The sequence below is a fragment of the Prunus persica genome, chromosome G2, assembly GCF_000346465.2.
Source record: "Prunus persica cultivar Lovell chromosome G2, Prunus_persica_NCBIv2, whole genome shotgun sequence".
Classification (NCBI taxonomy): Eukaryota; Viridiplantae; Streptophyta; class Magnoliopsida; order Rosales; family Rosaceae; genus Prunus; species Prunus persica.
This window is the reverse complement of record NC_034010.1, coordinates 17,683,398-17,710,690: the sequence shown is the minus strand read 5'-3', so window position 1 is coordinate 17,710,690 and position 27,293 is coordinate 17,683,398. Positions and strand designations below refer to the sequence as shown.

The window sequence follows — 27,293 nt, the reverse complement described above, 5'->3', positions numbered from 1 at the left end:
AATTTGCCGGTTTGGGAATGACAACTAATAGAGGAGCGGGCTTTGCGCTTCAGAAAACTTATCTGTAAGTTTCACCTCTACAAATAATTCATACAGATGTCCAAGGCAATTTTCCTTGTCAACCAAAGAAGTGTTCCTTTTTGAGCTTTTGTATGAAAGGGGTTCGTATATTTCTTTCATATGTACAAAATTTAATAAATGAAAGAATCGAGAACGAACGACCTTTTCATTCAATCATAGAATGCAATATCACCCACAAGAAAACTTAACTTTGCAATGGCTCTGTAATCTTAACGAAAACAACTATAATTTACTCAATAACCACTTACTCCGCTTTGTCAAAGACAAAGCTCCGCGTACAAGTACATAACAGAATGTAAATAGAACATTAAGAAAAGGATGGTTAACTAGGTTTACATATTGCATCATGAAAAAGATAGATTTCAAGGAAAACAGAAGAAGTCTGCAGATCTAACTCTCAGTCTGCTCCCTGAGCCTTCGGATGGTACTCCTAACAGTCACGGCACTTGCGGTACTGCAACATATACCAAAACACAAGAATTATAATCCAAGTACAGAATGACAGGAATATATGTTACAAACAAAGCCCATAATGGCATAGTCCTCACTTTAGGGTGTAGGCGCCACCGGCTTTCACTTTTCCACAATCTTTGCAACCCCAGATTCCGACAGCCTTGCGCTTCACCGCATACTGCAATGGTGCGCTTTTCGTAAGAATGATTGCATACATATAGAAACCTATTTTTACTTTAAACAGTTTTTCCATGGCTCATAAAACCAACTACTCTTACAAAAACCATAAGACTGTCAAGAATAATCATAAAATAATAGAGTAGGGTAACTACCTTCCCACAAAACTCACAGAAGTACTTGCTGTGCTGAGAAACTTCCATCTTCTTGATTTGCTTCCTCAGACTAGCACCATATCGGGTGCCTGAATAGATACAAAATAAGGCCACCTTTGTAGGTCAAACAAAACATTAAATTTTAATTATTGTGACATACCATACCAGCAACAGCGCTTCCCTTGTTTACTAATACAATCTTTGGCAATAGCACTCAAAAGTTCTAAATCCTTTTTTTTTGTTAATAATACAGCTTGTTTTTCAAAATCGTTATAAACCTAAACTAGAATAATCATTCAGCACTAGTCTCTGCAATAATACAGCTTGATTGTTTTTCAAAATCGTAATAAACCTAAACTAGAATAATCATTCAGCACTACTCTCTGCATTCCTGTTTGCATAAACTAAACTGATTCCCCCGCGGTATTTCGTTTCCAATGAAATTAAAATGAAGGAAGAAAAAAAAAAGCAACGGGAACATACCATACTTCCCAACAATACCGGCCTTCTTGGTTCTCTTTGTCTGCACAACAACAGAGGAAAAAAAGTGGAAAGTAAAAAATCAAATCCAAGTTGGTAGTGGAATATTTAGAAAAAGAAGAAAAAATAAAAACACAATCTATAACCATAAAGCTAAAGCCATTCATATACACGATCCATATCAATTGAGATGCAATCACCAAGGCAAAACTAGCAAGGATACTATTAAGCCACACTTGATGAATTTTCTTCTAAACCAAAGTAGAACACAAGGTACAAGGCACAGATGCTAAAAACAAGGGTAAATGCAACAACTATTTTTTAACTCCAAGTCCTCTACCTACAATGATGTACCCATAAATCTTCAAACCATGAAACTAAACTCTTGGACTATAACACAAAGAATCAGCAAAGCTTTCCTTTTCAACAATCTATATCAAGATCTAAGGTCACAGTTTACTTCTACATCTCACAGTGCAACAGAGAGAAAACCCCATTTGACAACCACACTAATTGGGGGAAAAAGCATGAACAACCCACCAGAATGCTTAGACAGCTAAATATTTTGAAGGACTTAACCCAATATTTGTTTTGCTCTCTGAGTCAAAAATTACTTCCACCCCTCTATATCTTCCAGTTTTGCAATTCCCATTTGAACCCATAAATCAAAATCGAAAAGAAATACAGTACAAAAAATATGTGATTTGAATGCACAATTTCCCCAACCACAATGAAACAATACAAAAACAGATCTATTTCGAGACGGCTGCTCATCAACAGATTTCAAATGCACAAACCTATGCAATATAGTTGCGAAACAAACAAAACGTACCATTTTGGGTTATGGAAATGGAGGAGCTAAACCCTAGAAATCTCTGTCACTTTGCAGCCCGAGCTCTTTACCCTCGTTTCTATAGCGTTTTATATAGTGGCCTCCCTCCGGCTTATCCCTCCCCTCAGAACATGTCTTTAGGGCTTTTTATTTCTTTTGGGCCTTCGTAGTCTAGTTAGTCCAATAGACGAAAAAAAAAGAAGGCTAAAAGTCATTTTTGGTCCATGTAGTTTGGTACTTCAATCATTTTTGACCATGTAGTTTCAATTTCGTCAATTTTGACCTTGTAGTTTCGTATTTGTATCAATTCAATGACAACTTAGTATTCCTGTCAATTTCTTTGACGATGCAAGGGACAATTTCGTCAACCCAAAATCCTTGAGCATAAAAACTCGTTTGAAACTCCCCTAATTTAATATTAGGGCTTGAAATTGGTCATTTGGGTTTAGGGTTCTTCAAAAATTAGGATTAGTGGTTGAATTTCGAGCCCTAATATGAAATGGGGAGAATTTTAAACAAGCTTTTACGCTAAAGGGTTTTGGGTTGACGAAATTGGCCCTTACATCGTTCAAGAAATTGACGAGAATACTAATATGTCTTTGAATTGCGACAAATACAAAACTACAATGGCAAAATTGACGGAATTGAAACTACATGGTCAAAAGTGGTTGAAGTGTCAAACTACAGGGACCAAAAGTGACTTTTAGCAACAACAAAAATTGTAAAACATATTCAAGTTTTCTAACCCACGAAAAAATAAAGATAAAAATTTAAGGTTAAAATTCATTTTTGGTCCTTATTGTTTGGTACTTTAACCATTTTTGACCATGTAGTATCAATTCCTTCATTTTTTTGACTATGTAGTTTCATAGCAATTCAAGGACAAGTTAGTATTCCAGTCAATTTTTTTGATGGTGCCAGGGGCAATTTGGTCAACCCAAAACCCTTGAGCGTAAAAGCTCATCTGAAACTCTCCCCATTTCATGTTAAGGCTTGCAATTGGCCATTTGGGTTTAGGGTTCTTCAAAAATTGGGATTAGTGGTTGAATTTCAAACCCTAATATGAAATGGGGAGACGACATTTTATGCTGAAGGATTTTGGATTGACAAAATTGTCCCTTGCATCGTCAAAGAAATTAATAAGAATACTAATTTGTCCTTGAATTGCTACAAAGACGAAACTACAATGAAAAAATTGACGAAATTGAAACTACATGGTCAAAAGTAATTGAAGTACCAAACTACAAGGACCAAAAGTGACTTTTGGCCAAAATTTAATCTACACTGAAAGGATAAATTTTTTTTTTTTTGGAATGCCAAAGAGGTTTAGCCTAGAGGAAAATAGTATTGACTTGTATAAAAATAAAAATAAAACTTTTTTTGAGACCACTCAGGGTCGAACTCTAGTAGTACATGGATAGTGTGTATGTGAGCAAATCCCTCTCCCATATTTGAACTACTAATTTTAGTGAATTATTTGAGAACAATCGTTGGTTGTTACGGATAAACTGATGACATGTTTATTTATCAAGAATGGTATAAGAAGCAGACATGGGATTAGTCAAGTTGGCTATAGCGGATGTACTCCCCATTTTGCACCTTCGTTCGAATCCCCTTCCCCATAGTTTAAATTAGTTTAAAAGATAATATCTCTTGTATAAAAAAGAGAATGGTAGAAGAATAAATTAACTTATTTCAATTTTCTAGCTAACAATTTATGATACGACCCGATACAAGACTCGAAATCGCATGGAAAATTAGTAAGTCAACTTGCATTATTAAATTTTCGGGTCATTTTCAGGTCAACTCACCATGACCTGTTTAATAAACTGGTGGATTTTGGATCAACCCAATAAAATACCTATGTAACCCAATTATTAAATAAATTGTGTCAATCTGTGTAATACACACCAAATTACCAACTCGTTTCTTTGTTTCTTCTTCATTTTCTTCATTTTCTATTTATCTTTCTCAATCTTCATATATATATATATATATATATATATATATAAAGCGGCAAAATATAATCACTATTTTTATATAAAAATATACATGTAAAAATTGCAAACTGCAATTACTTGATTAAATTATCAAAAATTCAAGTTTTTAATTATTTTTTTATGACCTTATGAATTTGCGATGTGGCTCTTTTGTTGATTTTTTGTATTTATTGATTTATTGAATTCAATATATATATATATATACAGAGAGTTTCTATTGAGGGACACTCTTTATAAGGTCCACTACAGATTGTATTTCACTAATCCAAATCGTCTATTTTGTAGATACTCATTCAAAGATCATCTCTACAAAAAAATCACTTGAATCCGATATCATTTGACCATTCAATTGAGTTATTGAAATTTTAGTACTTTCTTGAAGCACTGTGTTCATTAGTTTTGTAGGACACAATTGGATGTCAAAACAGTTTTCGATTTGTCTAATTTTTTGTAAGGATGATCTATGAATGAAGACCTAAAAAATATATGGTTTGGATCATTGGAAAAAAAATTATAAGGTACCCTAAAGGGCATCCCTCAAATAAAATTATTTAAAAAATCTCTCAATAGGAAGGGACTATACGTATATATATCAGAAACGGAAGCACGTGCGGAGAGACTAGTATATATTAATATTTAAATAATTTTTATATTTTTAAAAAATATAAATTTAATGGATTTGATCACATTGATTAACTGTCCTAAACACAGGTGCCAAATTAAAAATACATAAATTAAATTGACCAATATTATAAAACACAAAGACTATTTTAACATTTAATCCTTGATTTTTATTTGTTTTTGAATCAAGTCATGCCATTTCAAATTTTATCTCATAAATAACCTTAAACATTAGGCTATTGTTTTCTTTTTCTTTACATCAAACCTATAAGTCGTGCACGTCTCGTGAAATGTAGATAATGATTGCTTTCATCGAGTAATACGGTTCAATGGGTTTATCGTGTCAAATATTAAAGTTTGGTTTGTATTTGAATATACAAATGGATGTTTGGTACTTAATTAACACATGACATGATTTACAAAAAAGAAAATGAAATCCCGCATCTCTCTCTCTCTCTAATAATCCAATTTTGCAGTCACCGTAGTTTCCAATCCAAAACCCAGTTTACATCTCTCTCTGAACAATCACAAGAATCCATAAATTCAATTGCATTCCCATTCTACTCCTACCCTTCTCTCAAAATTCCAATTTGGCGGCGACCATGTATATGCTGGTGAACTGCTCCAACTGCCGCACTCCGCTCCAGCTGCCCCCCGGCGCCGAGTCCATCCGCTGCGCCCTCTGCCAGGCTGTCACCCTAATCGCCGACCCACGCACCCTCCCACCACCTGCCTCCTCCCACGCGCCTACACCTCCATCTTCATACTCACACGCGCCTTCCCATCACTCACCATACTCTCAAGCGCCTCCCCCTCCTTCCCCTTACTCCCACGCGCCGCCAGGCCCTCCCCCCAACGCGCACGGCCGGAAGAAGGCTGTGATCTGTGGGATCTCGTACAAATACTCGAGACACGAGCTAAAGGGTTGCATCAATGATGCCAAGTGCATGCGGTTTCTCCTCATCAACAAGTTCCACTTTCCAGAAGATTCCATTGTCATGCTCACTGGTATATTCAGTTTGCATATGCATAACATAAACATAGTTGTGTAGTAATTGTGAATATGGGTTCTTCTTGTGCATGTGAATATATGTTCTGTTTTGATTGACTGCAAATTTTGCAATGTGATTTGATTTGGTCTCTGGTGGTGTGATTTGATTTCATATGTTTTGAAGATGCCCAATTGAAAAAAACTTTTGATTTAGATATTTTAGGCCATAAAGGTTGAGGCTTTAGGGGTAATGTTTGTGAGAAAAAAGGTTAGGGGTGCAGGGCAGTAGGGCTGAGCTGCTTTTCAGCGGCTGTAAAATCAAACCGTGAATGGAAATAATTGAGTTCTAGCGCAAGAAACCTAATAAATCTTAGTTCTACTAGGACTACTTGATAATTCCTAGCCCTACTAGGACTGCTTAAAGAACATAAGACATAAAAGTAAAAAGCTTACAATTTGGTCTCAGTGGAAGAAAGAAAGAAACAATACCAAGTGAGATCATAGATGGAAGAAGAAACTGTAAACCCTGAACCACAGACCGGTACTTCCGAAGAAGACAACAATGGAGAACAACCCATGCCGGACCTCCCTGACCAAGACCCTAGCTCCTCAGATTCTGACTCTGATTCTGGCTTGGAGGACGGGGACCAAGCCCAGAAAAACCTGCAGCTCCAAACCCTAGAAGCCGAGCTCTCGATCAATCGTGGCAACTACAATGGTCATGTCCAATACATAAAGATTTTGAGGCAAATGGCCGACATTGTAAAGCTGAGGCAAGCAATGGAAGCCATGAATGAGCTGTTTCCGTTAACCCCTTCTATGTGGCAGGATTGGGTCCACAGGGTCTCATGCTTTTCCTGCTATTGAAAAGCTTTATGAGCAAGGAGTCTTTGAGTATCTGTCCATCTCTCTTTGGCATGACTACTTGTATTTTGTTCAACAAAATGATCCCTCAGTAAGAGAATGTTCGTCTGCTGGTATTTTGAAGGCAAGAAACCTATTTGAACGGGCTCTTACTGCAGCTGGTTTGCATGTTTCTGAAGGCAATAAACTATGGGAAGGGTACAGGGAATTTGAACAAGCTATATTTTGTTATGAGACTGACAATCAGGCAAGAGAAAAGCAAATTCAGCTCATTCGTAATTTATTCCACCATCAGTTGTCAGTCCCCCATGTTGATATGAGGTCAACACTTTTGGATTACAAGGCATGGGAAGTGGAACGAGGAAACATTCTTGATGCTGGCTCCAGTGACCTGGATGGGATTTCATCCCATGTTGCCTCAGTATACCAAAAAGCGTTGGAATTGTATAATGCTAGCTTTCATCTTGAAAAACAGATTTGTCGGCAAGGTATGTCTGACTCAGAAGGACTTCAAAATTTCATTAACTGCTTCGGCAGGATATGTTGTATGAACGTGCTATTACTGACTTTCCTATATCCAGTTATCTCTGGCTTGAATATACTCACTATTTGGATGAAACATTGAAGGTTGGAAGTATTATAACCAACGTTTATTCCAGGGCCGTAAAGAATTGCCCATGTGTTGGAGAACTTTGTGTCCGATATTTGCTTTTGTTAGAGCGTGGTCATGCTTCTGAGAAAGAGATTTCTACCGTGTTTGAGAAGTCCCTGCAATGCATTTTAACCCTCAATGAGTACCTGAATTTATACCTCACCCGCGTAGATGGCCTAAGAAGAAGACTCTCATGCCCAGTTGAAGGAGAGAACGTCTTGGATTATTCATTAATAAGGGAAACCTTTCAGAATGCTTCAGATTACTTTTCAGCAAACCTGAAGATCACAGATGGTTTGTTACGTTTGCATGCTTATTGGGCCTGTCTAGAGCTAAATCTACCTAAGGACTTACTGGCAGCTCGCGAAGTTTGGGAAAGTTTACTTAAGATTCGTGATTCAATGCTGGAAGCATGGCAAGGTTATATAGCAATGGAAACTGAATTGGGGCATGTGAATGCAGTTCAGTCTCTATGTAGGAGATGCTAAAAGATTTCCCGCAACTGGTTCAGAGGACATCTGCCACTTGTGGTTATGCTTTGAGAGGGAGTTTGGTTCGTTGGATGATTTTGACCATGCTGTACAAAAGGTCTCTCCTCGTCTGGAAGGGCAACAATTATTTAAGTCACAACAAGAAACCAAATTTACAGGCGAGGGGGATGATTATTTCAAGAAGAATGCTTGTGACAAGAGAAAGCAAGTTTCAGAGATACCTGATGAACAATATCCAGCAAAGTGGCAAAAGAATGCAGCTCAAAAGATAAAGAAAGCACATGGGAAGGATTCTGAGATTCTGAACTCCTTTGAACAAAATACAGAGGAAAAGATCAAAGCCAAGGGTGACAAACCAGATGTAGAAAATGAGCAACCGATGAAAGAGCCTGTTTCAGAGAAAACAAAAGTACATGCTGATCAGTGCACTGCATTTGTATTAAATTTTCCCTCTAAGGCAAATGAAGAACATCTGCATCAAATCTTCGGTGATGTTGGGGGAGTGGTTGCTATTAGAATACTGCATGACAAGTTCACTGGAAAGCCAAGGGAAATGGCATTTGTGGATTTTTCAGATGATGCACACCTCGTTGCAGCTGTAGCAAAAAATAAGCAAAGGCTCCTTGGAAAGAAGCTGAGCATTGCATGATCAGATCCGAAGCAGGGGAAAAAAGAACATGCCAGGGGATCTGAGTCTAGGGAATCTGCTGAGACCTCCAATGGATCTAGGGCACATCGAGCACTGCAGTCTACTCATACTCGAGGAAGCGACAATGTCCAGCTGAGGGGTAGGAACACATTTGCAACTCCCAGGAATATCCTTTCACTTGGTCAGACTGCAAATAAACCAAAAACTGAGGAACAGGGTGATGAAAAGCCAAAATCCAATGATGAGTTAAGAAATATGTTCCTTAAAGGTTAAAACTTTGTAATTGTGTTCAGTAATTCTACTGAAAAGTACTGGCAACTTTCATTTTCAAATGCTTTTTGGACACAATATGGCAAAGGAAGCGCATGTCTTCAGAATCAGGAAAATATAAAGCCAACCTTGGCCATACTATGATGGGTAGGAAATATATAGGGGTGGAGAGCCTTTTTGCCTGATTTTACGTATAACTGAATTGGATCTTTTATTGGTTACAGAATTTATGAGGTCTAATTTTCTGTATCCATGTCTGCATGGATCTTTAATCTGATTTTTTTAAATGAAATTGATAAAAACTGTATACAGAGTCTCTCTTAATAGTCTGTTTTTTAGCTATTAAGAAACTTACTAATCCTAGTTCTGCTAGGACTACTTAAATAAATCCTAGCCCTACTACGACTACTTCAATAACGTAAGGCATAAAAGCAAATGTGACAAATAAGAAGATAATAAAGTAATTAAAATCCCCAAATTAACTAGAACCCTAACCTAGTTCGCTAGTGGGCTCAAGCAGTCTTGGACAGCCTTGTAGATGCTCCTGCATCAGTTAGGATGAGATATGCAGCTGAATATTGCAGGTACAAGTTTCAAGTAGGAAAGTGGATCATTTATGATATGTTTGGCTAGTGTTTGTGAGAAGAAGGTTTGGATGAGAAAAGCAGCTGTGAATCCTATCAATTAGAAGTTCCAAATAGGATGTTTGGCCATTTAACTTAGCAGAGAAGTGAAGATATTAGTGAAGGGTTTTTGGGCATTTAAAGGGAAATTTGTGCTTGTGGGGATAAAGAAGAAAGAACAACCCAAAATTCTGTTAACAACTAGGAGTTGAATTCGCAATGCGTGCATTATATATGGTATATTATGTACCTAACTAATTGTAGAAGACACTTTGATTTTAGTAATCATTCTATGACTCTTGAGCTTCTTTCAAGAACATCACAAGAAATTACTTATCTGGAAAACGATAAACTTAAGGTGCTGTCTAGCTGAACAAATCAGTTACTGACAATTAGCCTGATAAAAGGCGTGTTGTATGGGAACTTGTAGGTACAATTTGTTGTGCATGATTTGATAGTTAGATCATCAATGGACTTAATTCTTTTCTGGACCTTGGATCTTTTTGTGACTCTCTCAAGCTGAGCTTGTACAGTTCACAGGAACCGTGTAGATCTTGTTTGTAGGATATCACAGAGCTGATCTAGGACGTAGAGTGCCCTATGGCTGTGTGTGATATTTGGCTTAGTGCACTTCTGAAAAATAACTAAGAGAATAAAACTTGAGATGGCCTATGGCGAGTAGTAGATATGTGCATGGGGAACATTTATTCCAACTGAAGGCAGGCAGACGGCTTGAGTATTTACAGGATCTTTTTTTTTTTTTTTTTGGTTCTATCAGAATTAAAATTTTGCAGCTTTTGTATTGTTGTCATTTAACAGTTGAAAGCACTAAAATCACGTTAAGTAGTTTTTTGTCATGTGGCTTCACTCTGCTCATCATCGGTAGTTGATAAAAAGGAACATTTCTGCTGGTGTATCATTTTGTAGGTGTCTTCATATGTGTATATATGTGTATGTATATATATATATATATATATATATGTAACACTAATGATTTATATAATATATATTTCTTCGATAGTCTTTTGCCCTCCCAATATCAGAATTTCTCTCCTTCTTCTTCTGACAAAGTGACACAGAGAAAATGTTTGTGTAGGAACTGATCTGCTAAAAGTTTTAAAGAAGTAGTTTGATTCCATTTTTCTTTTTGAAAGTTCTTGTCTTTTCAATATAGAATAATTAGCATTCAAATACACAGTAATTTTCAATTTTTCTTGATGCTCTAATTCAATTTCCAAACCCTTTGGTGAATATATTTCTTTTTCTTATGTTTAATAACATGTCTACTCATAATTTGTACCCATATTTTGAACTGCAGAAGAAGAAACTCACCCATCCAAGATTCCAAACAAATACAACATTAGAATGGCATTACATTGGCTTGTACAAGGCTGTCAACCTGGTGACTCCCTCCTGTTTCATTACTCTGGTCATGGTTCACGACAGAGGAATTATAATGGTGATGAAGTAGATGGATATGATGAAACCCTTTGTCCCCTTGACTTCGAAACTCAGGGTATGATTGTTGATGATGAGATAAATGCAGTGATTGTAAGGCCCATTCCTCATGGGGTTAAGCTTCATGCAATAATAGATGCTTGTCATAGCGGCACTGTACTAGATTTGCCATTCCTTTGTCGAATGGACAGGTTAGTTTCCTTTCCATTAAATTTTTTTAACAATCTGCAATAGGTAGGGATTTCTTACTATGGATAAGTTTCCTTTCTGTGTCTACCTACTTGATTACTCCTTGTCTAAAGTAGGGATTTCTTACTACGGATAAATTTCCTTTCTTGATTTAGGAATGGACGATATGTATGGGAGGATCATCGCCCTCGATCAGGTGTATGGAAAGGCACAAGTGGAGGAGAAGTCATTTCGTTCAGTGGTTGTGATGATGATCAGACTTCTGCTGATACATCTGTAAGTTTGAAAAGATAAAAGAGGTCTAGAGTTTATAAAATTATAGTTTAAATCTCAAGTAGAGCATGTCTGATCTCATGCTTTATTGGGAACAGGCTCTATCAAAGATCACGTCAACAGGTGCCATGACTTTCTGCTTCATCCAAGCAATTGAACGTGGACAAGCGGGCACATATGGAAGCATACTCAATTCTATGCGTTCTACTCTTCGAAGTACAGGTAGTGGTAGTGGCCTTGGTGGTGGTGTTACATCTCTCCTTGGTGGTGGTGGTGGTGGTGTTACATCTCTCCTTGGGATGCTTCTGACAGGAGGCAGTGACACTGGCGGGTTGAGACAGGTATCAGCTTGCACGACTTGTTTTTAGTAGTTTTTGAAATTAAATGATGATATAGTAATACCAACATATGGAAATAGGGGTAAATTTCCACTCGAGTTTTCTATAGGAAAGCATAGAGACAAGTTCAATTTGCACTTGACTTCAAGGCATGAGCACGCACCAAATGATCTTGTGACAGGCTCGTTAGTGTATTGGCATCCAACTCGTTGGTTTTAATGAATTTATAGAGACTGATGTACCATTCTGTTTTGCTTTGTTGCAGGAGCCGCAATTAACTGCCTGCGAGCCATTCGATGTGTATACAAAGCCTTTCTCCCTATAATTTTTTCTGTCTATATGATTAACAGATATTACTTTTCAGAGAACGTATTTTAGGCTATACATTCTTGATGATACAACTCCTTTGATGAGTAATAAATAGATTCTTCCTATACTATTTTAGGCTATAGATTTTTTGAACCGTGTGTCTACATCTTACTTTTCTGGTATTAAAAATTTAGTGTTAAGCAAAATTCTTGTACACCCACCGACTAGCACTTTGAATGTCAAAGCACAACCACAGCGAAACAAACTCTGTTTGTGTTATCGTTTAAATTGATTGTTTTAGGACTTTGTCTCGGGTTAGATTATGGGGAAAAAGAAAAAACTAGTATGATTCTATGGCCATTTGGGGAGAATTTTAGAGAAGAAAAAAAACAGATAATATTTTTATTAATAATAATAAGTAATATATATTTGTTTATTTTATCATATAGAAATTCTGAAATTAATGGCTTTTTGTCATTTTCGTTTATAAAAGTTTGGAGTTCTCTTTGCTTGTTTAAGCAATGAAAGAATTAGGCACTTAATTATTTGCTGTTAGAAGAGGAAGACACGGTTTTTGCTTTTGGTTAAATAAAAAAAAATTATTGAAGAGGGGGAAATAAATAAGACAGTAAAAGAGATAATGGAGGACTCATAAAAATGATGTAAACAAACAACAAATTTTGCAGTCATGTCACTAATATAAACAAATTAAACGTACCATATGGAATTCCATATGCAAAAGGTCTCGAACATGAACTGGACATCATATTTTCTTCCCAGTAAAGCCACAGCATGACTGTACTTGAGGCAATCGAACGCTAAGAAACCATCAATGCCCTCTTTGCTGCTGCAAGTGCTCTTGCTTTGTATCCAAAAGAAACTTAGTGGGCAAGTGAAGAAAAGATTTTTTAACACCATAGCCAGAAGAAGAACAGAATCTTTAAATCTTTTAGTGAGCATTGGTCGACCCTAAAGCATAGAAATCTTAATGCTTTTTGTACCATCCCATATATATATATATATATATATATATATATATATGCTTTGTATGTCTTGATAAAATGGATTGCAAATTTGCAAGTACCTCTCAGAAAGTGTTCATGCCCACTTTATGACGTGTAGAGCATGAAAAGCACATTACTGTAAGATTTGGCTACACTTCACCTACTTTTTCCATACAAAGCTTTAACTTTCTTCTGAGATATATACGAAGCTTAAACTTTAAGCAAGAAAGAAAATTACTCAAATCGTTCGGCTTCTTTTAGGGCTCATTTAGGAGAAATTTTTTGTATGTTTCGGGTACACTTGTACCATCTAATATGCATAGAAATATTTTATTTTTCTATCCTATGTGTATTGGAAAATATTTCCACATGTCTCATGTGTATTGGATGGTATAGGTGTACCCCGAACGTACAAAAATTAAATTGTTTGTTTTGACAATCAATCCATACATGTTAAGATTTAAATGAGAAGAAAATGAAAAAAAAAAAAAAACATGAACAAATTTCAAATGATTCTTTGCATATAATTATTTCCAATGTACTACTTCATATATTAGGACTAGTTTGGCATTGTTGTGTTGTGAAAATAGTTGCTATCAGATTTGCTTTGAGAGAAATCAACTGTGAGAGAAAGCAGTTTGGCGTTCAATAAATTTTTTGTTAAAAAGTGTTGTTGGTACTGATTTCCTCATAATTAAAAAATGATTCCTGCATAATCATCAAACTCAGCCTCTTCTAAATTGATTCATGCATAATCAGAAAATAAAAGCATCTTATTAGTTGTTTTCCCTTATAGCTTTCTCTCACAACAATTTTTAACAATAAATGATTTTTTCGTAGTTTACCAAACGAGCTGGACTTCCTAATTTTTTTAAAAAAATCACTTATCACCCCAAAAAAGCAATGTCAAACGGGCACTTAGTTTCAAATCCACTCAATCTAATATTTACATACCAATTTGTTATTTCAATTCCATCTAATATGATGCTTTCTAGTTTTTATAGGAAAACTAGCCTTATGAGACATCCAAATCATGTCTTTGAAAACCAACATTGTGTTCTACAAATTGGATACATAATTATAATTCCAACGAAATTTTACAGGGCCGAATGCTTTAGAGTAGTTTTCACAAAAATAGCTAGCTTGTTATGAGTCCAACCAGAACAACAGAAGGGCAATCACAAGAGAGGCCATAAAATGCGATGCTCAATTGAACCTTTCATAACTGCAGTAAATATTTTTAAGAAATAACATTAAAACATGGAGAATGATAACTCCATACATAAATTCCCACCCTGCCTCCACCAAGAAAAATATATATATATTTTTGCAAATTCATTTAGAACCCTAAAAGCACTAGCCATGAATTTTTCTAGCAGGATTACAATGAGCATCACTACCTCTCTAAATAAACTTTTCTAGTATCCTTGATCTGCGAGGATCTGGAGGCCGAAAAGTCTCCAACCGCAAGCTGGAGGCCGTACGAATCTCATTCAAAACACTATCTCCTTTCTCTAATTTGATAATCTCCAGGATATTTCCAAGAACATCGCCCGCAAGCCCAACTTCCAGAAGATGCCCTGGCTCCTCTCCACCTTCATATATTATTTGCCCAATCTGTTTCAAGGCAACAACGTTTTCTAGAATGACTTTGGCAAAGATGAGGCCAAGAAACTCCGGTGCCTTAGGGGCATCATTCACGGCATCCTCCAAGGTAGAGAGAACAGTTTCAAACCTGGGCAGATGAATAAGAAATTAAATAAAAGAAAAACCCACACTATACAGAAGGCCATCAATTTCGATAACCAAATGAAAAAGTAAACTTTCCTACCCTTTGATGAGCTGGGATTGACTCAAAGTGCCATCATGGGACTTTGTAAGGTTCACTAGAAGCTTTGCCAAGAGATCTCTTTCCGTGTCCTTCCTCTCAAAAGAGTCTGTGACCCAAAGAGATATCATTGATGGATGGAAGCTTGGTGAGTTCAACTCTTTGATGCATAAAACAACCTCTTTCTCATCTCGGGCACTGAAATATGAAGAAAAATAAATAAATTAAGAAAAAGCTTATGAAAATCTTAACAAGAGTTAACAGATAACATATCACAAGTTCTACAAAACATTTCAAAAGTTTCCCCCACATAATAGGCACAAAAATATATTGCACCCATCTAATAATATGAGAGGTGAATAATAAACAATGTATTTCAATGAAAGTCACCATAGAACCTTTTTTTGTTGTTGAAAAGAACCTCGATTCATCTATGTGCTTCATTATTTTAACAGTAATATAAAACCGGTAGTGTTAACTAAATTCCAGTTTACTTCAATGGGTTTCAGTTGTTAATACAAACAAGGAATTAGTCTTCGCAAACCAACATGCTACAATTACAGCTATAAACAATATAAACCATAGATTAGGTGCGTAAATAAAATAAAACCACTGTCTAGCTACTACTCCTAAATGGATCCATGCTTTTACTCTATCCCAAAAGTGAATAATTTCAATACACAGACCAAAGCATAGAATCTTGTCTAACATGAATTCTTAGAAAGCCGATGAGTAGACTTTGGACATCAACGATATTGTATTAATTTCTTTAATGTCAAAGACTGATAAGCAGCCACCATAGATGGGTCTGACTCTAGTATCAAGTATGAGGAACAGAAACAAGAATGGATACAACTAATTAAATACAGATCTTTAGTGATCACATTATTCAAGATTTTTGAAATGATGTTACCAAAGAAGCAGGTTAACACTATAGTCTACAATCTCTCCTTGCAAAATAACTTCCCAGAGTTTCTCAGACCCATGAATGCAAAACCATAAATTTCACATTTGTGCTCGTTTTAAACGAGTCACAATTGCACTCTGATAATAGTGAGGTGAAGTCCAATTTCTCTGAGAGAGAGAGAGGGAGAGAGAGCCATCCCAAAAATTTGAGAAACATTAGCATTATGATTCTCTTCACCCGCATATAAACCTGTGTGGCTAGTAGCTACATGCTAAATGGTCCAAATTCTTTATTTCCAAATTTTCCTAAGCTGTGCATAAAAACTAAGCTCCCAAAACACTCTACATTAGCACTTGAAGCCCAATTTTCAAGATAGACATGGAAAACCATAAAGATTTAAACAAATGCAAGTATCCGGTTCAACCAAGACCACAACTAAAACAATTGACCAACTGCATAGGAAGTGAATTTTCCAACTCAAATCAAACAATTGTAGATAAGTTGGTTATCAAGAAGAATGCGAGAGTAAGTAGAAATCACTGCTTTATGCCCTAGGGGAGAAGAAAAAATACATCCACCACAGACTTAATTGCCTGTGACGTCAGTTTCAAAGCCATAGAAACAAGCAAGTACATACTAGGTTCTATTTATGCAAAAGGAAGTTTACCAACCATTGGTCCTAAGTCCCATCCATTCCCCTAAGCACAGCACACATGCTCTACTTTTCTTTCACAGATACAACACAAATCACACTCTACATATACACAGATTTTGAGCAAGCACCTAAAAAACTATCGCATCTGAGAAATATCAACCTAAGAAAATAACACAAATACATCAGAACAGAAGCATATGCATGAGATAAGGACATACCTGTAAAATTCTTTAATTGCTGCCAAGGACATATCTCTGAGACGGTCTTCAGTCAACACCTTTTCTTGAGGAACATTTTGTGTTAAAGCTGGAGCATGTGCACGCGTGGCTGGTGAAGCTGGACGAGATCTATCGAAACTACGATCCAAATTCCTTGGGTCCCTACCACCAAAATTTACATTACGCTCCGGTGCATTTGACTGATCATAAGCAGCTGGACCTGCAAATCTATCTGGCAAATGTCTTGGCATATGTTCATCCCTTGGGTTGTAAGTTGGACGCTCTGAAAGAGAACTGAAACCATTCAAACCAGCTGTCATCCTTCTGGAGTCTCCGACACTGGGAGATAGTTCAGCATGAGGAGCAGCTGACATTGATGGTGGTCCTCTTATGGACATTCCTCTAGCAAGACCACCCTGGGGACCCAAAGTAATAGATTCATCACCGATGGGTCTTTGAGTCAAGGGAACTGACAAGGTCCTACCCTCATAAGAATGTCTTTCATCTGCACGGACATCCTGACTACCATAACCACGGACCTGAGCAGGCATCCCACGGAAACCACCCATCTGGGGATTTGGTGAAGATAACATAGTTGATCCTCTTGGACTAAAATCCATAGGAGTCCTTCTAGCTGATGGGTTCATTCCTGGACCACGGCCTAGCCTACTAGCCTGTGCCTGTCGTTCTTGTGCAGCATCTCTGTGCAGTTCCTCAATCTTTTTCGGACCCTCAACTTTCCTCCTCTGCTGCCATTTATTCTTTCTCAAGTCAATTGAATCCTTCAACATGAACCTAACTCTAGAAGATAATTTCACGTTATTCGATAAGCTTTTCATCCTGTCAAAATATGCATCTATGTGCTCCTTGGCTTTGGGATGATCAATCATCTCCCCAATTGTGCTCATTAGTTTGCACAAAGCTTCAATATCTTCCTCATCTGGAGTCAGTTGCTGACCTAACAACTTCTTAATGCATTCGTGCATAATCCTCTCTGTCAACATTTTTTTCTTGTATAGCTCACCGATTAATCTAATGTTACCCAACATTCGTCTTCGCGCCTTAATTCTTTTCTCTTCTCTTTCCTCTTCAGACTGTTTCACCTCACCTTCCTCATCAGCCTTATTGGCTTCCTCTTGCTCTCTTTCTCCTCTCTCAAATTCCTCCTGGCACTTGTTCAAAAGCAATCTCTTAAAAGTTATCTTTTCATTGTCTTCACTGAAATCAGGTAACTCTCCCGCAAGATAAAAACAGAAGTTAGCATACATCTCACAAAAAGTAGGCTCCATAAGAGCCTTGTCAAATATCTGTGAGATGACACCAGTTAGTGTTGTCGCATTATCGATATTAACAGCTTTTACTTGCTCAAATAGTTTTTCAAAATTTTGTGGAGTTAGCTTGTTTAATATAGCCTTTAACTGCCTTTGCTTGGCCTGCTCTTCGTCACTCACTTTACCCACTTCATACTTCCTCTCAGCTTTGTGCATCACCTGTAATGGAGTATGAGGATAAGGCATCAAACCCTTTGGTTGAAAATTCGAAGCTCTCTGCCACCTGTCAGCATCAGAATTATTTCTTTGCATCCCCCCCTGAGGACCAACAGACTGAGTAGGCCCAGGAAGGATCCCTCTAACATGCTGCTGAACTGGTGTCGATGGACGTGGATTCCTCAAAACACCAAAATTTACTCCTTGGCCAGCTCGGAAATTGGCAGCACCGCCCTTATTCCATCTATCATCATCAATCAATCCACTCCCACGACGATCAAGTCTTATCGCCCCTCCCTGCCTGTCAATAATTCTTCCCGGACTAGGGAGTGAATCATAATCAATAGAAGGAGAAGTATTGATATGGGCATTCAAAATCTCTGCTACATCAGACATTATTTCAAAACCTTCTGGAAGCTCAGTAAATTGCATAGAAAACTTCAAAAGAAAATCTCTGGAATACTTCTTTGCCCCATGCCCATGTCCATCTTTGTCAGAATGCACCCCTCCTCCCCGGACCTGTTCTCCATTATCTGAGGCTTCCAGTTTTGGGGTAGAGATGTCAGCAGCGTCTTCCCAATCATCTGGCTCAGCTTTACTCGGTGCATCTTCTTCTCTCCCAACAGCATCTTGCTGAGGAGCATCAGTAGCTACCTGCTTTGAAACTATGCCAGTAGTGCTTTCCATGCTTTCAGGAGAGGCAATACCTTTCTTTTCTTCAGGGTTTTTATATGCCCCATAAAGATCAGACGTCACACCAGCAGCATCTGCCTTGGATAGAATTTCTTTTCTTTTCTTCTTCCCTTTTGAAGTAGTACTCTTCTGTCTACTCAGTTCAGGAAGGGGTTTGTCCTTGGAGCCTGACACTGTAAGTGGATCCCCGCCACTACCAATATTCTCAATACTTCCCCCACCGCCACCAGTATTCTCCACATTTATCCCTTCATTTGTCGTAGTTGTACCTGAAACTTCTGTAGTTTGAACAGGAGCATACTGCTGGTCTAATTTGCTGCACTTTGAAACAGCAACTTCTTTACTACCCATGGTATCACTTCTGCTTGAAGAGGCATCCTTTCCGTCAAAATCTGCATGGCAACTCTCATGTTGGGCCTGCCCTCCTTGTGCAGTTTCTGAGGTTGCGACAGCACTGCCTTTAGAATTCTCTGCATCTTCTTTAACAGGTTCCAGAGGTTTTATGGAGATAGGTTCTGCAGAAATATCACGACTATTAGTATCCTGTCTGTAATTTTCAGACAAACTTTGTTCTGCCTGTTTTTCTGCTCCCCCCAAGTCATGTTTTCCCTGTTTAACTAGCGGTAAAGAATTGTCTAGTTGACCATGATGAATAGAATCTGAAGAACTGCCAACAACCACAGCACCAGATATTTCAGAAGAGAGGGGGAGAATGCCTTCCCCAATTGCTTCAGCCTTTGATTCAGAACCATCAGATGTAGCAGCACTAACATTCGAGAGTAATTCCTTCACTGATTCAGACACAGAATCACCACTTACTGGAGCAAGAGTTGTATTAGTTTCTACAGTTCCAGAACCATCACTACTAGAAGATATACCATGTTCTGAAGCCCGAGAGGGAGTGCTTGATGTAGAGATAGACTGCCCAACAACCTGTGATCAAGGGTGTACATTCATGCCAACAAAAATTATAAGCAACAGATGAAACTCAGATTTTTTTCCTTCAAAATAGTGAAGAGAAGAAAAAGGAAGGTTATATGAAAGTACAGAAAATAAGTACCTGATGCTGTGTTTGATTATTTCCTTTCTTGCCTGGCTTCTTCAGCTGATCTTTAATTGAGTTTGAACGGCTAAGCGTTTCCTTTCTTCTGGGCTCGGTGGTGGTCACAACTGGTACAGACTCCTCAGTTGGAGCAGCTGAAGCAGAGGACAAAGGATTTGATACCTGGCTTTCAATTAATACAGCAGCAGGATTACCTGCAGATGCTTTTGCTGTCACTGGCAATGATTTGAGGATTGATTGGTCACTGTGCATTAAGCCATCAGTTGAAAGCTCAGAGTACCTCTGAGGATGAGATTGACTAATTTCTCCAGATGATTTCGAAGGCTTGGGAAGTTCACCTTTTTCAACAGCAGCGGAGCTGTTTGGTACTGGGTCGACAGCCTTCTCTCCAACAGTTCCAACAGCCGCTTTAACTACGACGGGAATAGTTGCTGATGGAACAGCGGCAGGTACATTATGTATATCACGTGCATGTTCCACGTTGGGTGGATCCACAACATTGTGCATAGGGGGCCCAGCCTTATTAACAGGGAGGGCATTATGAGCTGGCGGATTAATGAAGGGTACATTTTGGGGACCCTGGCTCACTGGATAGCTAAATCTTGGTGCCTGTGAACTGGGTGGCATATGACTACTCGTTAAAGGATGAGAATTTGGAGCTGGAAAAAATAGGGAACCAGAATAAGAATTGGCATAATAGCTGCTATGATGGGAAGGGGCAAATGATTGTATAGGCTGGGATTGAGGAGGAACATTAGGGTGAGTCCTGGGGGCAGATGGCCCACCATCTGAATATGAATCGGTTCGTTTATCAAGCCTCAACTCTTCATGTGTATCTGGATGTGTAATCTTGACAGAAGTTTTACGAGGGCCACCAAACTTCCCACCCTGTTGTTGGGGGTATTGTGGCGCTATGCTGATCCCCATGCTGCCTAACTGAGGCACCTGAGGACCCATTTGGGGGGTAAAAGGGCCCTGATGCATAATTCCCTGGTGCTGCATTGGATGGGGTTGCAGACCTGGAACAAACACCGGCTGCTGTACTTGATTGCTACCAATTGGTACTGACATAGGCATTGGAATTTGAACTGAATTGGCACTCATACCCTGAGACTGAATCTGCTGGTTAGGGCCACCAAATTGCACGGAAACCTGTTGCTGATGAAATGGCATTGGCATGGATATCCCAGCCATTGGTAGAGCAGAAGGTTTCTGAGTTTGACTAGCAGGGGTTGCATGTGAGGGTTGCACATCCTTTTTAACCTTGGGCACCAGATGAGCCTCAGAAGCATTAGGTTGATCCATGGAAGCTGGATCTTTCCTTGGTAATTGCTGCTTAGGAATATTAGGAGTTGGCACTGAGGGCACGGTTCTATACAAATCATGGCGCGCCTACATGTTCAAACATAGTATAATCATTTCACAAATTAATAACAAAAATTACAAAGTATTATCAGCGATAAAATATCAACTCTACCCAATGTGACCCAATTACTCATAGAAATTAAATATCGTGGGGGGAATATTGAATCTAAATACAAAGGCAATCAGACAATCTATAACAAAATGATTTAACTAATAAAAAAAAAATTCATCTTATTTGCAAAGAGAAGGGAATTATAGGAAGAAACCACCTGCTGGCTGGATTCGGTCAAAAAATATCATGGGAAAAATTCACCGGACTATTTATTTACAAGTACACAACCAGGGGAGAGAGAAGGAAACATGCTAACCTGATCACGTTTCTGCTCATCCAAATTTGGGGGTGCTGAGCTAGTTCGAGCAGGAATCTACAAGGAACACAACCTTTCAACTTTTAAAAACATAGTATAAAGTCGTCCAGCACTTAGATATATAGGAAACAAGAGAATTTTCATCAAAAGTTCACAAGCATATGACAATACCTGCATCCCATTCATGAAACCAGGACTTATAGACCCAAACTGAAAGGCAAATCCCTGGGAAGCATCTCCTGGGACTAAACCAACAGAACATAACATTATTATGTGACTCTGAAAATATGCCAACATCCCCAAAATCAAGAACAAGAAAATCCATGGTCCATAGTATTAGCTTACTCTTAGCTGGTGTAGTGGGCGTTCTTGTGTCGGAAGTCACGGAGGCAGATTGAGAAGTTGGAGCCTTTGGAACAGTTCGGGTGCTTCTCTGAGGGGCTGATGCATCAGTAGTCCTGGGAGCTGTGGTTGCAACCAGTGCATCAGAGCCTCCTACATTAAAATAATCAGAAGAAAAAGTTGCAGGACATGAAAATCAAGCCAAATGAGGAAAACATATTGTAAAAGAGAACTTTGAATTATCACATAAATTTCTGGACTGAAAGAAAATTGGAACTTTGAATTCTGTACCGTGCAATTGGGGCTGTACATGCGCTCCATTCTGTACACCACCACGTTGTGTAGAAGCAATACCAGAATCCAGAGGATTTACCGTGGTTACACTTCCCCTGGATTGCCCTCCTTGTGCATTGTTATTATTCTTCTTAAAACTGAATATTTAAAATAAAAATCAGCAAACCCTAATTTCCAACATGCTCATTATTAAAAAACACACAGAAAAAAATAAAACAAACCCAAATTAAGAATCACAGTCCAAAGATTATTAAAAGTAAACTGAAACTGATCAGAAACAAACAAACCCTACACATATACATATATATATATATATAACTCCATATAATACACCTATAAGCACCTGCGGTTGGAGGAGATGGAGGGGGCGGGCCCACCGGCGCCGGCGGCGGTGCCCTTAGGGTACACGGGTGAGTATCCCCTGTGCTGCTGATTAGAGCTTGCGGATCGCCCTGTTTTCCGATACTGCGTCTCGTTCTTATCCGACCTTGATTGATTGAAGGACATATATTCCTATCCTTAATTCCCAATTTCTCGTTCAAATTTAAGTCCTTTTTGTTCTCTGCAACACACCACGCAGATCCACAAAACCCAAATCAAATCAAACAAACCCTAAAAGGCCAGAAATATACAAACACATAGATATTTATCGTGTTTACATAATAACCCAAGTGAATATAGGAGTGGTTAGGGTTTGATTAGTGTACCTGCGGAGAGAGAGTAGGAGTAAATATTAGGGTTTTATTGGGACACCATGAGAAAGCGCAGAGTGATGAAAACTTAAAACAGAGAAAGAGAAAGAAAGAGAGAGAGAAGCAAAAAATGGGGTGTTTTGGTGTTTTGGTAAGAGAGAAGGGGGAGGAGGAGAGAGAAAGGGTGGGTGATTGTGGTAACAAACTGACCCGTCAGGTGGTCAAAAGGTAGGTTTTTTAGGAGATCAGAAATCACAAAATCGAATGGGTCTTGTTCTTTTTTACCCCTCTTTTTGTAATTTAATTATTTAATTATTATTTACTTCTTTTTAGTTACCGTTCAATTTCTCCTTTTTCAAAATATTATTTCTTTACTACTCAATTTTACCATTCTTTTCTTTCCCATTAGGTATCCCCTCTCTCTCACTAGAGCGTTGTAACCCACCTCACTAAGCAACCCAAAAATAAAGCTCAAGAAAAAAGGAAAGAAATTGAAGAGATTAGTGCATGGAGCCCATGTGCCAATTTAATTCACGTGTGTGGCTAATTTTCTATTATACACATACATACTTAGGAAAGAATTGTTATTTTGGATTAGGCTAAAGAGGAGGCTTAGATTCGTTGGGCCAGCAAAAAAATTAAAACTAAAAAGACAATACTACCCTTCTTCTTAAAAAGCCTGGCCCATCTTTAAACCTTACAAAGTAAATGACTCTTTTACCCCTTGCTATTTAAACTACGCGCGATTTGGTCTTTCTCTTTCGTTTTCATTCGGCTTTGAGGTTTTGGAGCTCAAGTTCTCATTCTGCAATTGGAGCTTTAATTTTCTGGTAGGTTTTCGTTCAATTTTCTTTGTCTTTCTGTTTTCGTTTTTCTGCTACGTTTTAGTTTAGTTTGCATGCGAAATGACGGTCAGTTTTGGGTGATTTCTGTTCTCCTTAATTCAGGTATTTCAAACTCAGTTTTGTGGCGCGATTTGGTGGCGCGATCTTGTGGCGTTCAATGCTAAACCATATCTTCTTCGTTTTGTTTTCAGATTTGATTTTGAGCTACTCTTTGGTTGGGGAGATTTTTGGCAATCCTAGGTGTTGAGGGATGAGTACTTTAGAACCTTTTTCGTTTATATCGACTTATATGTTTTTGGGATTTTGGTTTAGTACTTTGATTGTGGTTTCCTTTTGGTTTCTATTCAAAGTTTTTTGATTTTCTGTCGTAAATTGCATTGCCATTTCTGTTTATTGCAGTTTCTGGTTTCATAAACTGCATTGCAAGTGTATAGCAATGTTACAACTGCTTATGGACTTGAATGTGTTTTGAACTGAGTTTTAGGACTTTGAACATGGCTTTTCCTTTTGGTTTGTATTCAAATTTGAGCATATGTTTTGTCATACAGTTTCCATTTGTTGTAGTTTTTTACAAAAACTGCAGTGCAGTTTCTTGTTTCATAATTCAATTTCAGACTAATATTTGCAAGTATATGAGAATGTTACAACTGCTAATCTACATTATTTACTTATTTGAATTGTTTTCTGTTTTTGTTTGTTGTTTTATTTGCATTTTCAAAGCAAATGGAGGTCCATGTGATAGCCAAGTGCACATATAAGTCGGAAACCATTATGTTTTCAGTTTCATCAAAGTCATCCATGGTTGATGTTTCGAAGACTTTGTGTCTAAGATTTAGGGGTTTGCAGTTGGGTAGTTTCAAGTTACAGTATTCGCTGCCTGGTTATTCGAGTTGTTTACTAGAAACAGATAGTGATTTAGACATGATGATGGCATATTTGTCGATATCAAATGCGAAGAGTGTGGATATTTTAGTTAAGGATTTATGCTGGAGCAATGAGTATAATGGTGATTTTTGTGGAAATGAGGAGTTGATAGCATGTGAAAAGGGCAAGTCATCGTGTTCTAGTATTGTCGAAGACATAAATGAATTTTTGGGCAGGTCGAAGAGAGCAAGTGCTAAGCCTTTGTTGTCGAATGAGTGGGAGACGTATATACATCATGTCGGGCAGAAGTTTGACGGTGGTGCAGAGGAGTTCCGGTTGAAATTGTGCAAGTATGCTCTTGAAGTAGGATTTAATTTTTTATATGTCGACAATGACAAGAGGCGGGTGATTGCTGTTTGTTCGAATAAGAAGTTTGAGGGTTGTAGTTGGCGTGTTTATGCATCTCGTTGTGAAGCTATTGGCTGTTTTGTAATTCGGACGTTAAATAATGTGCATACATGTGCGAGTTGGATACGGGAATCAAAGAGTAAGATGATGAGGTCTCGTGTGGTGTCGTCTCTCTTTGTGGACAGAATTCGTGCAAAACCATAGTTGAAGCCTTGAGATTATACACGAGTTCAAATATTATTATGGTATAGACATTTCATACTACCACGCATGGTTTTGCAAAGAGTTAGCTAAACTGGACGTTCATGGTGATGAGTCGAAGTCCTTCAACGAGTTAGTGTGGCATACGGACGCCGTAAAGGAAACTAACAGTAGTTCTCTATGCAAGCTTGAATGTGAAGCCGGAATTAATCGCTTCATACGGTTTTTTGTATCGTTTGGTGGTTCCATTGCTAGATTTCAATATTGCACACCCTTCTTGTTCATTAATGCTACATTCTTGAAGAACAAGTACAATGGGCATCTTCTTTGTGCTTCCAGAAAGAATGGGAATCAAGGTATGGTTACTATACTGTATTGGATTTTTCTGTAATCTGCATTACTATTCTGTGTAATATTGCTGGTATTTTGTGTACTCTGCATTGCAGTTTATGTTTACTGTTTTGTGTCAAATTACTTGTATGTTGTCAATTGTTCTTTGAGCATTCATAAACTACACTGCAGTTTTTTTATACCAAAAATTGTAGTGCAGTTTCTTGTTTCATAATTCGATTTCTTAATAATTTTTGCAAGTTTATGGGAATGTTGCAACTGCTCATGAACTTAAATGTGTTTTGAATTTAATCTGAAGGTATAAAAGCTCCTGCGGTAAAGTATTTCATTAACCTTTTTTCCAATGCCTTTGCAAGTCCTTTTCGTAACTCTTTGTCTTAGCTCTTTCCTAGCATCTTTGCTGCAGATATGGTATCTCTTAGTAATCCTGTTGAACTAGAGGAAGTAGAGGAAAGTCTCTTTTAGATTCGTGGTTTAAAGGCTCCTAGAATAGATGGCTTTCTTGCATGTTTCTACCAAACTCAGTGGACGCAATGTGGTAATGACATTTGTAGTTTGGTGTTGTCTGTTTTCCATAATTTTAGGGTACCATACAAACTCAATAATACTTTAATTATCCTTATTCCTAAAGTGGAGAATCCTTACAGTATGTTGCAGTTTAAGCCCATTAGCCTATGTTCCACACTTTATAAAGTTATCTCTAAAGTTATTGTTGCTCGATTAAGACCTGTTTGGACATAACCCGACCCAAATTTCACTTTGGAATCTGAGTCGAACCATGTGTGTGTCTGACACCTGGCGGTTGCCGAACATATTTGACCAAATTGCCCTTCTAACTAGAAACCAATTTATCTATCAGCTAGACTTCTGCCGAAAATTCAGCAGAGTCTCCCCTCTAATCTGCTCATTTCCCCAAAAGTTTCCACCTGTCAACAAACATATATGTTTATATAACCCAACTGCCAGCATACATTAAATTATAACCAAGCAATCAAGCATCATATCATTCTGGCCTCAGGCCTCAACAAATCACATCCAACATTTTGCTAACAAAATTCATCTCAACTTCCAGAACATCAATAGTACAATTAGCAATTTCAAACACTTCAACTCGTGGTTGCACCTTGTGACATTAGGCTGCCTATGTACCCTTATTGAGGGATCAAGCCATACGTAGTTCTTTTTAATACTCGCATCAATCATATACTGAATATAAATCTGTCATACATTGAACTCCCTTTATTTTAGTTTAAGAATATCTCAGAACTGAAATTCTCTCCACCTAGGCATACCCCTAATCCTGATCCGTCAATTCCATTAATACCGTTAATTCCATCCTCGTAGGCCTCAGAGCCGCAATCCTCGCAGGCATCAGCCGCATCCCTCGCAGGCCTCAAAGACACCAAGTCAACCTGGGCCGCAATCCTCGCAGGCATCAGCTGCATTCCTCGCAAGCCTCAGAGACACCAAGTCAACCTCAGCCTCAATCCTCGCAGGCATTAGCCGCATTCCACGCAGGCCTCAGAGACACAAAGTCAACCTCGGCCTCAATTCTCGCACCACACAGTCCAGGCGTCCCCCAAACTCATGAGGCATTATCAGAAATAACCAAATTGTTTCAAGGCCACTAGGAGGTACTCCTACGGTGGGTTTGAAACTCATATTTCAGAATTATCACAACTTTGTCCACAAAAGCTTTTCTCATCTTTGGAATGGTCTAGAAGTGGCTCGGGACTCAAAAATCGATAAAAGTCTCAAAAGTCGACATGGGACCTCGTGGGGTCCACGACCTCAAAATTCTA

At 38.1% G+C, this 27,293-nt stretch overlaps 4 protein-coding genes and 1 pseudogene across 4 annotated transcripts; 3 read left to right on the top strand and 2 right to left on the bottom strand.

The window, feature by feature from the left end:
• LOC18785770 (60S ribosomal protein L37a) lies at positions 253-2,304 on the bottom strand. Its single transcript, XM_007218589.2, has 5 exons — positions 2,179-2,304; positions 1,350-1,389; positions 867-955; positions 630-712; positions 253-535 (listed from the first exon to the last, which is right to left on the bottom strand). The coding sequence occupies exons 1-5, from the start codon at positions 2,179-2,181 to the stop codon at positions 472-474; spliced, it is 279 nt and encodes a 92-aa protein (XP_007218651.1). The 5' UTR covers positions 2,182-2,304; the 3' UTR covers positions 253-471.
• Positions 5,087-12,059, top strand: LOC18787116 (metacaspase-1). The gene is made up of 5 exons (XM_007218058.2): positions 5,087-5,807; positions 10,658-10,988; positions 11,142-11,262; positions 11,358-11,600; positions 11,863-12,059. The coding sequence occupies exons 1-5, from the start codon at positions 5,402-5,404 to the stop codon at positions 11,920-11,922; spliced, it is 1,161 nt and encodes a 386-aa protein (XP_007218120.1). The 5' UTR covers positions 5,087-5,401; the 3' UTR covers positions 11,923-12,059.
• Positions 5,814-9,023, top strand: LOC18784735 (annotated as a pseudogene).
• On the bottom strand, positions 14,034-23,028 carry LOC18786280 (eukaryotic translation initiation factor 4G). The gene is made up of 10 exons (XM_020557929.1): positions 22,838-23,028; positions 22,474-22,692; positions 22,128-22,267; positions 21,840-21,989; positions 21,666-21,739; positions 21,495-21,551; positions 19,759-21,153; positions 16,519-19,631; positions 14,742-14,936; positions 14,034-14,645 (listed from the first exon to the last, which is right to left on the bottom strand). The coding sequence occupies exons 2-10, from the start codon at positions 22,635-22,637 to the stop codon at positions 14,315-14,317; spliced, it is 5,619 nt and encodes a 1,872-aa protein (XP_020413518.1). The 5' UTR covers positions 22,638-22,692; positions 22,838-23,028; the 3' UTR covers positions 14,034-14,314.
• Positions 24,391-25,956, top strand: LOC109947388. Its single transcript, XM_020557345.1, has 3 exons — positions 24,391-25,078; positions 25,191-25,496; positions 25,898-25,956. Exons 1-3 carry the CDS (start codon positions 24,391-24,393, stop codon positions 25,954-25,956), a joined length of 1,053 nt encoding a protein of 350 aa, XP_020412934.1.

Bases quoted from the DNA above. Each gene is read 5' to 3' on its own strand.
- LOC18785770 (XM_007218589.2), bottom strand. The intron at 956-1,349 runs GTATGTTCCCGT...GTATCTATTCAG, and splicing joins CGGTATTGTTGGGAAGTATG to GCACCCGATATGGTGCTAGT. The intron at 713-866 runs GTAGTTACCCTA...GCACCATTGCAG, and splicing joins TCTGTGAGTTTTGTGGGAAG to TATGCGGTGAAGCGCAAGGC.
- LOC18787116 (XM_007218058.2), top strand. From the start codon at position 5,402: ATGTATATGCTGGTGAACTGCTCCAACTGCCGCACTCCGCTCCAGCTG. The intron at 11,263-11,357 runs GTAAGTTTGAAA...TATTGGGAACAG, and splicing joins AGACTTCTGCTGATACATCT to GCTCTATCAAAGATCACGTC. The intron at 11,601-11,862 runs GTATCAGCTTGC...GCTTTGTTGCAG, and splicing joins ACACTGGCGGGTTGAGACAG to GAGCCGCAATTAACTGCCTG.
- LOC18786280 (XM_020557929.1), bottom strand. From the start codon at position 22,637: ATGTCCTTCAATCAATCAAGGTCGGATAAGAACGAGACGCAGTATCGG. The intron at 21,990-22,127 runs GTACAGAATTCA...ATTTTAATGTAG, and splicing joins TGTACAGCCCCAATTGCACG to GAGGCTCTGATGCACTGGTT. The intron at 19,632-19,758 runs GTACTTATTTTC...CCTTGATCACAG, and splicing joins ATAATCAAACACAGCATCAG to GTTGTTGGGCAGTCTATCTC.
- LOC109947388 (XM_020557345.1), top strand. From the start codon at position 24,391: ATGGAGGTCCATGTGATAGCCAAGTGCACATATAAGTCGGAAACCATT. The intron at 25,079-25,190 runs GTAAGATGATGA...ATTATGGTATAG, and splicing joins TTGGATACGGGAATCAAAGA to ACATTTCATACTACCACGCA. The intron at 25,497-25,897 runs GTATGGTTACTA...TCTTTGCTGCAG, and splicing joins CAGAAAGAATGGGAATCAAG to ATATGGTATCTCTTAGTAAT.